Here is a 15997-nt window from a genome sequence, read left to right as displayed (position 1 = left end):
CCTTAGTACGGGGATAGCGTTTTGGCTATCAACATGTCAATCACTCAGGCTTCTAGCCAATTATTTTACCTTTCCAACGATGGTGGGCGTGTCCAGGTCCGTTTTGTACGAGCCGAGGAATATCGCTGCGTCTGGCAGCTAGCGGGCTAACTTTGCGCAGCAGACGCACTCGCACCGGACATTTAAATTTTAATGGACGGCAGTTTTCACAGTTTACAATGGCGAAATCCACAAAAAACACTAAATATGTCCGAGAAGAAGACCTGGAATGGATCATGGCATCATCTGATGAAACTGTAGACAGTGAGTAGGACTCTGAGAGAGAGGAGGTGTTTGCTCAGGGCCTCGACGACATCTTAGATCGGTGAGTACCGTTATCATTGATGATGTTTGATTTATTTATTTAGCCATGAGTGAAATTTGAATGAAAGTTAGTGGGAAGGGGTTATTATGCTTACAGTGAACAGTCCAGTATACATTAGCATTTCATAAATGACGCTAAATGTTTAGGGCCCCAGGGGCTAATTAGCCTAGCTAGCTAGCCTCAACTACTCAACCAAAGCTAGGTAATCCTTGTAATTCTGTTCTATGATGTAATTCTCTTTGAGCCTCTAATTCCTTTTTATTTAGATTTTTTTTTTTTATCAAGCTTGTAAACAAATTGAATTAGATCTTTTTCACTGACCGGACACTGGGAATATTCCCCCAATTCAATTATTCTGTTTATGTACGGTTACTTTCCTGATGTTTTTGTGTAATATGTAATATCATATGTTTATTTATTTCCTATGTAAATAGCACCCTATTGAATTGCATTTATATATTTTTTCATTTTTCATTATATTTGGTAACATTTGTGCATTGCATTGTGTTTTGTAGGTCACAGTCAGAAGACAGTGACGTGGATTGGGAGCCTGAAAGTGAGGCAGTCAGACGCCCAACCCCCTCTCCTGCTGAAGGCGGTCATCAGAAGTGCCAACGATCCTCCTCTGCATCCACCAGTGCTACCTCCCCCGCTGCGTACATACAGTATTAGTATATTGAAAGATAATAAAAGCCTTGTTTGAAATTCACTTCAGTATGTCATTTTTGTATAATGGTTACTATTCTGTAGTGTCTTGTCACATGACAATATCTCAATATGGCCACCTAGAAGTGTGTGGAAACCCCTCCGACCACCCATCAAATGAATGTGTGAAAACATTATGTTTTGAATCATGGAGGAAGGCTTTATAGTCACCAAAATGCTTCAGTAATGTTTCCAGTGTCACAGAAGTGAGAAAAAGCATTTGGCACAATTTGGCCATTTGGAGACGTTTTGGAGAGGTTTGTGGACGCCAGTGACACCACAAACTAATAAGGTTAGGCCTAGAAGTCTGAAATTTCATCCAGGTGTAGTTGACAAGATGTAGAAGGTATGTGGTATAATGCCATATGCCTTACCTAAAGCACATCTGAGTTATTGTTATTCAAAAATGACCTATTTTTTTCGAAGAAAAAAAAATGTTTTAGAGCCATGTTTGAACTGATGTCATTTAGGTTGTGTGTATGGTACATGCTGGGTAAGCACATTGTCAGAAACTAGAGGTTCTCAGCTTTCAAGTGAAGTATCATACATCCATCTGGGACTTGTAGTTGTTGTGTTATAAGCTTTTCCATTTGGGTATGCTAATTAGGCGAAAATTACCAACAAAGGTGGGTGCGAAGGGGTTAAAGTTTAATACACAACAGCTTCCTGCTGAGCAAACAAACCAGAAAAAAACAACCTGAACCTGCAGCTCAAAGATCAGCTGCTTCTTCTTTATAAAACTTTATATCATCTTGATTTAGGTTTATATCATCATTATTGAACTTCACCCCACAGCAGCTGTAAATGAATTCCCACCCAGGGTTCAAGATGAAGCAGCAGGAAGGTTTCAGATTGTTGACCAGTTAGAGATGAAACCAATCCACCCACCACCACAGGGACCAGGCTCGGTAGATATAAGACAATGTCTTATATCTATACCTTATATAAACCTGATTTACTAAGCTGGCATGGTTGGCATAGACTGAAAGGGCTGTCCATAGAGACTTCTTGTGTCTGTAGAAAAAATAATCATTACAACTATTTCAAATTCCTAAATTACTCTGTGTCTGGCACCCGTTGTTCGTTCGAATTCAGGTAGTTATGTAAAGCCTCAAACCCTCCCTCATGAGATAAATTTGTTCACAAATCTTCAGTGTCACTATGTGTCGCTGACACATTTAATTTTCCTCAAAAAATCAAATCTCTCCTGTACATAAGAGAGAGCTGGTTGATTTGTTGTGGAAATCAATGAATTTGGAAATAAGTCAGAGACCCTATTCTTGAGACAATAGGACAGTTTGGGAGAGTCTCCTGACAAATTTTAATTTTAAGAATTTAGGTAATGTGTATAAACTTGGCGGTTTGGAATGTTTCACCAGAGAACTTAGGTTCTCAGGTGAAATTAGAAACAATCTTGACTGGGAATTAAAAATTCAGTTAATAGCAGAGGATGAATATATTCATTTGCTTCAAGAATATCCTATACCAATCCAGTTTTTTACACATTGCTTAAATTCCATAAAAGTTAGTCTTAGTGAACAGGCTTCTTGTTTGTTGCAAGTACAGAAAGCAAAGAAATATTCATAAAGATATATTTCTTTGTATTAGTCTTCATCCGACTATTTTACACATTTATATGTGTTGCTTTTTGTCAATCTTTTCATGATAATTTATAAAAGCTAGTGGTCAATCACTGCCATTTTCTTGGCTTTTTTTTACACCCACAAATGCCACAGTTAAATTGAGGACTTTGGCTGAAACACATCAGTTTCTCTTTCTGTGCATTATTAAAAACTACTACTAATTACTTGCAATTACAAGTGAGTGGTGATGATTTAATTTGCCAATTTTTTTTTATATTTGGATGGGCACCCATTACACTTGTAAAACATTTGAGGAGCTCACAAATTATTTAATTTTAATTAGAATTACACCAGACTGGGACCAGATATATTACAAATGCATGAGAACAGGCAGGCTGCACTTTACACTTTAACAAACCAGACTGAACTTGCAGCTCAAACATCAGAATCATTATATAACTTTATATCATTTTTATATAACTTTTTCATGATCAGTGTTAAAGTTTAACTCACATCAGCTTCCTGCTGCAACTCTGATAACAGAAAAAAACAGAAAAAAAGTCTAATAAAATGCAAACAAGGTTTAGCAACTGAAACTATGTTAACATGACTAATACAAACTTTTAAGTGTTTATGAAACAGTCTCGAGATTCCTTTGATGATTATAAAAACACAACAGCAGGTGCTGTTGTCAAAAGGGCTGTTAAATCAACAAAAACTGAAAATTCTTGTTTTTGTCCGTCTGAGTATTATCAATATGACACTACATTTATCAAATTACTGCTAACGTGTCTACTCTATTATTTGATAGTAGGGGTACATTTACTTGATTTGATACAATGTACAATATAGTGGGACTCCACATTTAAATCATAGTGAGGCACAGGTTAAACCTCAGGCCAGAGGACCAGCTCCAGATTTGAGCTAGTGCCTCAGGTCTGGAGAATTAATGAGCGAAGGTTCCCTTCCTGAGACCGGATCACAGGAATTGTTGAGCTAGATTGCTTCTGAATAATATATCTAGCTAATAAAAAATTTCCCAGACTTTTGACCAGATTCAACGAAAGTTTGTCTTGCGTGAAATACAAGAAATTCCACCTTTTTGGAGAGCAGGTAGTTATAATCATATTTGAGTTGTGTTAAACTCCCTTAGACCAGAAGAGGGCATATATTCAGAGAAGCTTCAGCTATTTCTGTCTTCTTCTCTAATTGGTTGAGTTCCATGTTTTAGTTTTTTTTCTTACGTTAAACAGGTGATTTTATGAGCAAATACCCAACTGTGTGTCTTAAGTCAAACTATCCCCAGGAAAACCAGTACTCGGTGCTTTTTTGCATAAAAAAGCACCGAGTAGTTTGACACCATTGACCATGATGTGTGACATTACTGGAAAGTTTCTCTTCAGCATGAAAACACGGTCTGAAACCTGTAGACAAACTGAGCTGAGGAGCTTTAACCTCCACTACATCCCTGGTCTGCAGGATGAAGGCGCCCTCTTGTGTTGAACATCAGTTTTCATATGTCAGTTGTTGAGCTGCTGTGATGTTCACTGCAGGAAGATGTGTACAAAACTTCACTGAGCCTTCAAACAACATCAGTACAGACACATTTATATGTGTGTGATATCACACTGAGTCCGTTTGTTCACAGGAGTCACAGCCTGTAACACTGTTGCTGCATTCAGGTGACATGAGAAAGATGGGAGAGAAGAGATTCCACTTCATAATATGATTCACATCAGCTCTCGAGTTGTTAAAACTCTTTCGGAATGTAAGATTATCTGATTTCTTGACTTCTGGTGAAACAAAACAAGTTTGTATTTATGACTTGTAACCAAATGTAAATGATAAGATATTAATTCAGTGATTTTATGACTGGAGCTGATCTAGGCTGCACATTTTCCATTTGTTGTAGAAGTTAAAATATTTGACTTGTTTTGTTTTCTCCATCAGCTTTGTATGATAACCTGGAATGACGACTAGTAGAAAACACTTTGTTCATGTGTGTTTATTCATTTTATAAACCTTCAGTTTGTTCACACATCCCATCAGAAAAGTCTGTTAAATGACTCTTGTTCAGTGATTTCATGTACAGATTCACTTCATCCACACAATCAGTTTGTTTGAGCAGAATCTAAGCTATGTACAAGACTAATACATGATCTGCTTATTGATTATGATCATGATATTTACAGTTTAATAGTCCTTAATTTGTAAATTGATTTGGACAACACCAACTTCAAAATTTGGTCTGCCAAACAAATAAATGTAAATGTGCTTTAAGATTTCTTTACAAATGTACAATAAGGTAACAACTAAATATCTACGATGAAGGAAGCTCTGCTGCTTTCTCTAAAACAACAACATATAATTCCATCAAAACAATTGACAGGTGATCTCTGTGCAGTGAGAAAATTCAACAACAATCAGCTCTCAGTAACAAACATGAAGACAAAATACGTTTAAGGATTCAAACACAGACTTTAACCCACTGTCCCTGAAATGTCTTCTGTCTATTTGATTTTACAAAACTCAGCAGTGGTATAACGATCAAGCCAAAGTCCAGCATAGAGCGGCTGAGTGAATGTGGTCTGGACTCTGTGGAGGAGAGTCATGGTGTCAGAGACGCTGTAGAAGGACAGAATACCTGCACTGTGATCCAGGTACACTCCAACTCTGGAGGACTCAGGACCTGAGACGGGAGTGTCGATATTGTTGTACCAAAATTCATAACTGTCATTGTCACAATCTAATGACCAGGATTTGTTATTACACCCAAATCTACATTTATCTGAGTTCCCTGCTCTTCTGATATTCTTGAATGCGACCGCTACTTCAACTCTTCCCCTTCTCCTCCTCACCTCCCAGTAACAACGCTCAGTCAGACTCTCTCTACTCAGGACCTGAGCCCAGTCAGTGAATCTGTCTGGGTGACTAGAATAAGACTGTTTAACTTCCTTTCTTTTTACTTTTCTGTTTCCCTCAGACAATTGCAGACGTCTATTTGCTGTGTTTGGATCCAGTGTGATTTCATGTGAATATTTTAAGAAGTCAGCTCTGGTCTTGGGCTCTGGTTGAGACAGTAAAACATCCACTTCAGTCACTGTCAGTGAGATGTTGGTCCATGTGTCTCTCAGGACGTCCTGTAGTTTGTCTCTGAGCACTGACACAGCTGCTGTCACATCCTCAAAGTACTTGAGAGGACGGATGTTGATGCTGGATGAGTGTGTAGACTCACTGAGTGCTGACAGTGAGGGGTAGTTGTGTAGAAACTGGTTGTGATCCTCTGTGTGTGAGAGCTTCTTCAGCTCAGCGTCTTTCCTCTTCAGCTCAGTGATCTCCTGCTCCAGCTTCTCCTGAAGCTCTTTGACTCGACTCACTTCAGTTTCCTGCTTGGATCTGACCTGCTGCTTCACATCAGAGCGTCTTTTCTCCATGAGACGGATCAGCTGGGTGAAGATCTTCTCACTGTGCTCCACTGCTTTATCAGCAGAGCCATTGATGGCCTCCACCTCCCGTTGAAGCACCTTCACATCTTTCTCTCTGTCCTGGATTCTCTGCTGGATGTTGTGTCGACTCCCCTCCAGCTCTCTCTGCCTCTCAGTCCTCTCTGCTGCAGCTGACACGATGTTGTGGCCTTTATGTTCTTCCACAGAGCAGAGATAACAGATACACTGCTGATCAGTACGACAGAACATCTTCATCACCTCATTATGACGAGAGCAGATGTTCTCCTTCAGCTTCTCAGTGGGCTTCACCAGCTTGTGGTGTTCAAACATAGGTGATTCATAATGGGGCTGGAGGTGTTTCTCACAGTAAGAGACCAGACAGACCAGACAGGACTTAGTTGCTCTCAGTTTCCTCCCAGTGCAGAAATCGCAGGCCACATCTTCAGGTCCAGCATAGCAGTGATCAGCAGGAGCAGCTTGGAGTTCAGTCTTCTTCAGCTCCTCCACTAAAACTGCTAACATGGTGTTTTTAACCAGGACAGGCCTCGGTGTGAAGGTCTCTCTACACTGAGGGCAGCTGTAGATATTCTCCTCATCTTCACTGTCCCAGTGATCTTTAATACAGTTCATGCAGTAGCTGTGTCCACAGGGAATAGCCACCGGATCCTTCAGTAGATCCAGACAGATCGAACAAGAGAAGGTCTCCTGGTCCAGCTGAACTCCTTTTTGTGCCATTTCACCTCTCAATGCAAACGACTGTCTGACTTTCACTTCCTGATAATTGAAAGCAGTTTAAGCTCTGATCTGAACAGCATGTGTTGCTTCAGTGATTTGTGCCTGTCTGCTCTTGCACTACACTGCATGTTGGTCACACCCATCCATGAGCTGTAGATCTGAAGGGGAGTGAACAAGGAAACAGCTGAACAGAGTGGAGCTCGCTGTGTTTGAGAGCAGGAAGAAGAAGGAGGGGTTATTAAGCTTCGATCCATTCCAGGAAGTGTATCGGGTTGTGAGAGACATCATGTGTTGAACACTTTACAATAGAGCTCATCTTTCATTTTAAACACTGGTCACTTCAGCTGTTAGGAGGTAAAGCCTTCTTAGAGTCAGAGGGTTTGGAGACAGCTCCCCAGTTTTCAACATTACTGAGTCATTCTGTTATTCAGTTTACTCAACCTTTTTACTAATTATGTCCATATAAAGACAGAATATGAAAGATGGAGTAATTAATCACTGGAGTTTTATGTCCATTTATTCTGTGAGACAGTTATCCAACAGTTTATTTCTGTAAAACCTGTAGACAAACTGAGCTGAGGAGCTTTAACCTCCACTACATCCCTGGGCTGCAGGATGAAGGCGCCCTCTTGTGTTGAGCATCAGTTTTCACATGTCAGTTGCTGTGATGTTCACTGCAGGAAGACGTAATCAGATATTCATTTAGCAATTTTATGACTGGAGATGATCTATGCTGCACCTTTTCCATTTGTTGTAGAAGTTAAAATATTTGACTTGTTTTGTTTCTTCCATCAGCTTTGTATGACGACAAGTAGAAAACACTTTGTTCAAGTTTATTTATTCGTTTTATAAACCTTCAGTTTGTTCACACATCCCATCAGTAAAGTCTGTTAAATGACTCTTGTTCAGTGATTTCATGTACAAATATCGACAGAAGGAAGGAAACTCTGCTGCTTTCTCTCAAACAACAACAAACAAATCAGTCAAAACTATTGACAGGTGATCTCTGTGCAGTGAAGAAATGCCACAACAATCAACACTCAGCAGCAAACATGAAGACAAAAAAAGTTTAAGGATTCAAACAAAGAATTCAACTCACTGTCCCCGAAATGATTTCTGGCTATTTGAGTTTACACAACTCAGCAGTGGTTCCAAAACCAAGCCAGAGTCCAACATAGAGAGGCTGAGTGAATGTGGTCTGGACTCTGTGGAGGAGAGTCATGGTGTCAGAGACGCTGTAGAAGGACAGAATACCTGCACTGTGATCCAGGTACACTCCAACTCTGGAGGACTGAGGACCTGAGACGGGAGTTTTGTTATTGTTGTACCAAAAGTCACAACTGTCACTGTCACAATCTAATGACCAGGATTTATCATTCCATCCAAATCTACATTCATTTGACTCCCGTGCTCTGCTGATATTCTTGTATGCGACTGCTACTTGAACTGCTCCACCTCGACTCTCCACCTCCCAGTAACAACGTTCAGTCAGACTCTCTCTACTCAGGACCTGATCCCAGTCAGTGAATCTGTCTGGGTGATTACAATAAGGCTGTTCATCTTCGGTGTTTGTTGCCGTTCTGTTTCCCTCAGATAATAACAGATATGTATTTGCTGTGTTTGGATCCAGTGTGATTTCACGTGAATATTTTAAGAAGTCAGCTCTGGTCTTGGGCTCTGGTTGAGACAGTGTAACTTCAGTCTCTGTCACTAAAATGTTTCTCCACATCTCCCTCAGGACGTCCTGTAGTTTGTCTCTGAGCTCTGACACAGCTGCTGTCACATCCTCAAAGTACTTGAGAGGACGGATGTTGATGCTGGATGAGTGTGTAGACTCACTGAGTGCTGACAGTGAGGGGTAGTTGTGTAGAAACTGGTTGTGATCCTCTGTGTGTGAGAGCTTCTTCAGCTCAGCGTCTTTCCTCTTCAGCTCAGTGATCTCCTGCTCCAGCTTCTCCTGAAGCTCTTTGACTCGACTCACTTCAGTTTCCTGCTGGGATCTGACCTGCTGCTTCACATCAGAGCGTCTTTTCTCCATGAGACGGATCAGCTGGGTGAAGATCTTCTCACTGTGCTCCACTGCTTTATCAGCAGAGCCATTGATGGCCTCCACCTCCTGTTGAAGCAGCTTCACATCTTCCTCTCTGTCCTGGATTCTCTGCTGGATGTTTTGCAGACTCCCCTCCAGCTCTCTCTGCCTCTCAGTCCTCCCTGCTGTCACGATCACTGTTTCGTGGCCTTTATGTTGATCCACAGAGCAGAGATAACAGATACACTGCTGATCAGTACGGCAGAACAACTTCATCACCTCATTATGACGAGAGCAGATGTTCTCCTGGAGCTTCTCAGTGGGCTCCACCAGCTTGTGGTGTTCAAACTTAGGTGATTCATAATGAGGCTGGAGGTGTTTCTCGCAGTAAGAGACCAGACAGACCAGACAGGACTTGAGGGCTTTCAGTTTCCTCCCAGTGCAGAAATCACAGGCCACATCTTCAGGTCCAGCATAGCAGTGATCAGCAGCAGCAGCTCGGAGTCCAGTCTTCTTCAGCTCCTCCACTAAAGCTGCTAACATGGTGTTTTTAACCAGGACAGGCCTCGGTGTGAAGGTCTCTCTACACTGAGGGCAGCTGTAGATATTCTCCTCATCTTCTCTGTCCCAGTGATCATTAATACAGTTCATGCAGTAGCTGTGTCCACAGGGAATAGTCACCGGGTCCTTCAGTGGATCCAGACAGATCGAACAAGAGATAGTTTCCCGGTCCAATTGAACTCCTTTCTGCGCCATTTCACCTCTTAGTGCCAACGATTGATTCAGTATCACTCCCTTGGACGTGACATTAGTTTGAGCTCTGATCGAAGCAACATGAGTCGTTTTTAAACTCCTTATCTTTAGGGGAGGGAACAAGGAAATACTGTATATGGACAGAGAGGAACTCACTCTGTTATCAACCTTTGATTCATTCCAGGACGAGGAGTCGCTCTGTGAAACTGAACTTTGTTTCCTCACCTACAATAAAACAATAAAACCTGTAAAACATTTCTCAGGTCTTCAGGCTTTGCTGATATAGTTCTCCAACTCTTCCTCAAATCCTGTTCATTTTTCTTTTAATGGTTAAGGGCAGATACATTCACTCAAGTATTCTACTTCATCACAGTTTTAAGTTACTTGTACTTAAGTCTTTTAGACACAACGTGGTATGACCTGTGTTTGCTGCTGGGTTCAGTTCAGTCACAGCACTGCTGCACTGAAAGTTCAGGTGTTTCAACTCATTTATTTCCCATTTAGTTTAATCATTAATCATGTTATACACCAGTGTTCAAAGCTACCAGAGTATATGAAGTAAAAAACATCAGACTACTATAGAGACAGCCTGCAATGAAACTTAAATGAATTATTAACGTGGGATTGTCAAATGTGTAGGTGTTCAGTTACAATCAAACACAAAACCTTTCCTCTAAATCAAGACTGTGGTGTAGGTCACATCTGCTGGATTTAACTGGATGCTGCTAGATTCTTAATTTCCTGCCAAATTTGACTACATTTATTCGTCTTGATTTATTTGGGCCACGTTTGGTATGATGTGGACAGTTCCCCTGATTACAAACACATTTTTGAATATGAATAAATCATCACTTACCTTTCCTCTCCTCCACTGAGGGCTACTGACACTGTGTTCAGTTCTTCTTAACTCAAAAGAGAATAAATCACAAAGGTTTTCAATTAAAAATTAGATTGATATCCAAGGTCATAGTTACATAACTGTTTGGTCATGTAAAGAGTTTATTTCTCCATGCCAGCAGCAGTCTGTCGGCGAAAAGTCGCTTTGCTGGTCATTACACCAATACAAGCTCTCCAAGCAGTCTGTTTGGAAATACATCTGATTTCTTTCTCTCACACAGAAAATGAATTAGAGAACTCTCAAAATTCATTAAATATGTGAATGAATGTAATTGAAATACTGTGTATCTCTGGTTGCAGCCTTATTAATAAATAGATATTGAATTTATATTTGTTAAAATGTCCTCAGGGCAGAAATTCATCACAGATGTTCTCGATTTGTTTGGTAGCTTGTTGGTGTTGTGTAACGTTCATCATGTCTGATTCTTCACATCATCAATGATCGAATGATTGACTTGTTTATTGACGTCCTCTGTCTTTCCTTCCAGTTATCTATCAATAAGTCCTCAGTGGATGACAGAAGACACTTCTGAGAAACATTTGCTCACCCACCCTGTCCACATAAATCCCGTCTCTTCAAAGGCTTTCGTCCCATGTTTGACCCATGACAGCCTTTTCAGTGCTATCATGTATTTCCCACAGAGCGTTTCTCACCGGCAGTGACAGTCCTCTGTAAAGTAGGTGCCGCCGGGTCTCTGCTTATCTCAGACCGAGTCTCCTGTTTCACATGTGCGAGCGCAGATAGAGGCTGAGAGAAAAGTTGTATCTCACCGCAGGAAAGACTCGACTCTGTCATCCTCCACTGTGACTCGTTGTCTCCCTGCACACTTCCTCTGTGAGAGATCAATGCATCTGATGGCCTAACATGTAGCTGAGAATATTGTCGTGTTCCCTGCTGCTCTCCATCATCAACTACCAAAAAAAAAAGGGCAAAAATCCACTTGTTAAAAGAACTTTGCAATATGTTGTCACACCCAAATGTGGACGATGATCTCCCTCGAGTGTACGAAGGCTTACCACTAAAAAAGAGCTGGGTGGGACTGTTTCACACTAATATCATTTCTTTTCTCTCTTTATAGCCCACAAGATGAGATCAAATGACCCGAAAGGGTTAGTTCACCCTCTGCTGATAATAATCTTTATTTTCTGAATGTTTTAAACTAAAATCATGGCCATACCTTACGAATTGCCCCTTTAAGACCCTTTAAAATCATGTCCATCAACCAGAGAGGCTGGTTAAACATGAGCGCCTGGATGGTAAAAGCACACGTGAGGTCAGTGAAATAACCAGCAGACTCTCTGCTGCTGTCCTGTGTTTGAACTCCAGCTGTCTGACAGAGGTTGTGTTTCACGGCTCCTCTCTCCCCTCGGAGTAACCTTGAACTCAGTCCTTGTTGCTGAGGTGAACAGGAGGAGGAGGAGGAGGAGGGGGAGGGAGAGGGGGCATAATGACCGGAGCGAGTATTCACCTTATCCAGAATCAGCAGGCCTGCACAGAGGCAGCTTTTTGAGGAAGCCGCATGTGAGCGTGCCGCCCAGAGTGCATGTGTGTTGCAGTCTGAGGGGGGCGAAAGGCTGAGCAGGGTGCAGGTCTGGTCTCAGAAAGCAGCTTCTGTTTGGACTCTGACAGAGTTTGATTCAGTCTTTTCAGACACTCGACTCCACTTGGGGGAAGGTTTATTGAAGTTCCAGACCAGGACCCTGCATCAGGTCTGTGCTGGGTATATGTGATAAATAAGTTTGCTGGCTCTGATTGTTGACGATTTGACACAAAGCCTGGATTTATCAGCTCTTTGAAAATTGAAAGCTGGATTAAAATGACCAACACATTCATTGCATATTTTTAAAATATGGCCCGAATTCAAGTCTAGAATAGTCAGAAAATGAAGTAAAGGTGTAAAGAATGAACAATACAAAAAACACTATGTTTCCTTGGAGCTCTAGCACACCATGAATTGTGAATAGTGCTCACTACAAGTTATTGAAGTTGTTGGGGAGGGGCTGCGGCATGTTAAAGTCTCAGTGTTTGGCATGTGTGCGTTCATGTCATTAAACCAAATTCCCCTGAACTCCACCCAGAACGAGGACAAAGACCCCCTGTCCACACGCCCCGCGCTCGGCTGTGTGGACAGCCTTCGGTTTACAAAGATTTCTACTACCTGAGGTGTTGTTCCCTTAATGGTCCTTTGTTGCGCTTGAAGCTGATGATAAACATGCAGTTCACATCCATCCCAACCAGCGTAAAGTCGGTTTAAAAGAACACTATTTGAACAGGACGAGTGGTTTTGATAAAGTAGGAACTATTTTCTTTCTACGGCGCAGACGGAAGCGTGCATCTGCTCATGGAGGAGACGTAAACTAGTTAAGCTAGCTAACGATACAGCTCAGCCGAGGAAGATTTAATGATTACATCCTGCACTGTCACAAACCTCTCGAGTTTCTCTCTGTGAGATCAACTTTTTTTTGGAGATATTAGCCATAAACACATCTGTTTCATCTCAAATGTAACATATAGCACCAAGCTAACCAGCTTGTGGTGTTGTTTTTTGTTTTATTTCTCTCGGCGCTGAGGCCAATATGATGGACTTTAGTTTATGGATGTCTTTACACAACCCAAAGTTATGAGTCATTTGGACCTCCGGCTTCTTTCGCTGCCAGTTTTTTGATGTCAGGTTTTTTGTCTCACCTCAATGACGACATTGTTTGTTGTCCTCCTGTCTGTTTGGTTATATTTTGTTTGACACACACTACATTTTACAGCAAATGCTGTAAAATTGCTTTATGTTTTACCTCCAGACTATCTTCAAAACTTTGAAAACTGACACCAAAACAATCTAGATGGATGATGTTTGGGAGAGCTGTCCTTTTGAATGTCTCCAACATCTGGTGAGGAAATAATCAGCACTGATGTACATGATATTTGCATGTCCACATACTTTTGGCCATCACAGAAATCCCTGATTTGTTATTGTGCCTTTGCACTCACAGGTCTGCCTCCATCACATGCCGGCAGTCTATTCTGACCAAAACTCATTAAGTTCACAACAAGATTTACTCTCTGTGACGAAACCTCCCGCTCAGCCGTTACAGCCGACAGCCTGATTGCCGACCTTTTCAACTCTTTATTACTTTAACCTTTTGCTGTAAAGCCCACTGACCGCAGCAGCAGCGGTGCAGTTAACGCCGCAGTTTTAGCAGAGTGAGCGGGAGTAAGGAAGGAGGCTCGTTTGGCTTCACAGCCCAGAAACCCGAGTCCTGCAGATTCACGGGCAGCTCGGATGAATAAATCTTATTTTTCACCGTCAAGCAGAATATTTCAGTAATTCTACGGAAAGTTGTCTTCAATCTGTTGACACCAACTGAGAGAAAACATGGTTAGTCATACTGTGGTGGAGGACGGATCCGAATGCTTCCTCACCCACAGCTGATGAGTCCATTTCACAATGCTGACAGAGCCTCTAGAAGATTGCCGCTAATGGGAATTTGGATTTCCTTTGTAGTGTTAAATCGTTTGGTCGTGTCCTCAACAACGCTGAGAAGCCGTGAACATAAACTGTTTGACATCTGGCTCTGTGCCCGTCCTGCCTTTAATCCTCTGGTTCTGTAACGAGCCTGAAACAACAGAACTTGTGAAGAGACAGAAAAATAAAAAGGCAGGTGTGGTGTGAATGCAGCGTCATATATCAGGTGACGGCGAGGCAGTAAAACAGAGATAAGCAGAGATGGATGGATGAAGGGGGAATGTGATAATTGGAGTGTAATTAATCCTCGGGTGAATATGTTGTGAAAGCATGTGGTTCATCAGACGGAGACCAACCCAACACCCAGGAACTGTTCCTCATTACACCACAGACTGGATTCACCCATGTAAACATAGGAAGGGCTTCCTCTGGGCCACGTCCCATTCAGCTCAGTGTCAGATGTGCAGAATGTGCCCATCTTCTCTTCTTTCATACAGTCGCTAACGTTTCAGCTAAAAGTGGAAATTCAGTCATTATCTCCTTACGCTTGTGAAGTGTGAGACGTTATGAGAGAGGAGACAAACCATATTTGCACTTTTCACCAAACTTCTTAAGTGTTTTTGATCAAATCTGATTGTAAACACGCCGTTTTTATGCTCTGGTTCTCTACTGGGGAGCTGCCAAGATGGCTGCCGATGACTTTGGTGAAGTTTCGTAAGTCCACAAAACATTTCTGGACCTTCACAGTTAAACAGCGTTGCAGCATTCGCCTACACAACTGATGTTGCTGGGGACTTGTTTCAAAACGTAAAAATCAGCTGGAAAAAAACATAAAAATGGCTCCTCACAGCTGGTCCGATGCAATTCAAGTCTCCTGAAGCCCCGAGATCCCAAACTGATTTGAAAAGATGTTATTTACAATCTTCACTGTAGCTGCTGAGCAGAAAGTGTTGCCATGCACCCCGTCTGACTGCCGTGACTGTCTTGTCAAATCAGTATGAGCCCTTTGGGTTTTCCTGAAGTGTTTTGTGGACAACAGAACTTGACCTGACGTTCCATCTGCGTGAGGTTGACGAGTTAATGACTGAATATTTGTTCCCAACGTGTCAGGTAAGGACTTTAGTTTGAGTCGGCTGCCGTCCCAAAGCGTCATCATTTGACAAGTTGCGACAAGTTTGCTAGCTTGTGAGAGAGAGAGAGAGGATGGATCGTCGTGAGGTAATGTATTAATATGTGGTTTTATATGTGATATATGTGATCGGACCCGAGCACAGGCATTAATAATAGCTATATAAAAACAACAGTGTGTTCGCCGATGGTCTTGTTTGCGCACGTTTCACAAACACAAGTTCCTCGTTGTTGCTTTAATGGAACTCTGTGAAACTGTGGCGTTAGAAGCCGCTCGTTTATATCTTTAACTAGCGTTTGCTAGTTGTCTGTTGTTTTTGGAGCACAGAGAGGCACCAGGACCTCACCGAGGCTCAGAGTCACATCTTTTGGACTGTCGTTGAGTCTTTCAGAGAGAAATCCACAATCCAGCAGCTTTAAACAACTGCGACAGGCTTGTAGAGGCGACCCAGAGAGACGGGGAAGGTCTCAGTTTACACGTCATGTCACAATCTCCTCACATTGAGCCAGTAAGAAAAGAATGAACGCATATAATTTGGTAAACATTTTTACATAGAACCCCTTTAACGTGATGTAAACTGCTGAATCTGACAGGTGTGGATACTTTAACAGTGAGGGAGGAAAGCGTTTCACTGCACCAGATGGACTTTAAACACAGAACCTTTAATGAGGCTGAGAGCTCTGAGCCAGGAGGAGCAGTGGGAACGAGCCTCTAAATCAACTTTGTCATCCCACATTGAGCAACAAGGGGCTGGGTACCTCCTTTGTTTGGGACTTGAAAACAACAACTGCAGATCCACTTCAGGTTCCGTTGGATCTCCACTGCTGCAGGGATGAGCTGCAAACGGGCCGAACCACTGACACTGTGGTCTTGATCTCTCTTTTTTTTTTTTTTC

At 41.9% G+C, this 15997-nt stretch overlaps 2 protein-coding genes across 2 annotated transcripts; both read right to left on the bottom strand.

Moving 5' to 3' along the window:
- Positions 1-4549: 4549 nt before the first annotated feature.
- On the bottom strand, positions 4550-6944 carry LOC119029488 (tripartite motif-containing protein 16-like). Its single transcript, XM_037116311.1, has one exon. The coding sequence runs from the start codon at positions 6831-6833 to the stop codon at positions 5163-5165; it is 1671 nt and encodes a 556-aa protein (XP_036972206.1). The 5' UTR covers positions 6834-6944; the 3' UTR covers positions 4550-5162.
- Positions 6945-7533: 589 nt separating this feature from the next.
- LOC119029489 (tripartite motif-containing protein 16-like) lies at positions 7534-9704 on the bottom strand. Its single transcript, XM_037116312.1, has one exon. It carries the CDS (start codon positions 9616-9618, stop codon positions 7954-7956), a length of 1665 nt encoding a protein of 554 aa, XP_036972207.1. The 5' UTR covers positions 9619-9704; the 3' UTR covers positions 7534-7953.
- Positions 9705-15997: the final 6293 nt, after the last annotated feature.

Source organism: Acanthopagrus latus, chromosome 12 (assembly GCF_904848185.1).
Source record: "Acanthopagrus latus isolate v.2019 chromosome 12, fAcaLat1.1, whole genome shotgun sequence".
NCBI classification, from domain to species: domain Eukaryota; kingdom Metazoa; phylum Chordata; class Actinopteri; order Spariformes; family Sparidae; genus Acanthopagrus; species Acanthopagrus latus.
Note: the sequence above shows the minus strand (reverse complement) of the source record. Positions and strands in the feature narration are given on the sequence as shown.

Bases quoted from the DNA above. Each gene is read 5' to 3' on its own strand.
- LOC119029488 (XM_037116311.1), bottom strand. From the start codon at position 6,833: ATGGCACAAAAAGGAGTTCAGCTGGACCAGGAGACCTTCTCTTGTTCG.
- LOC119029489 (XM_037116312.1), bottom strand. From the start codon at position 9,618: ATGGCGCAGAAAGGAGTTCAATTGGACCGGGAAACTATCTCTTGTTCG.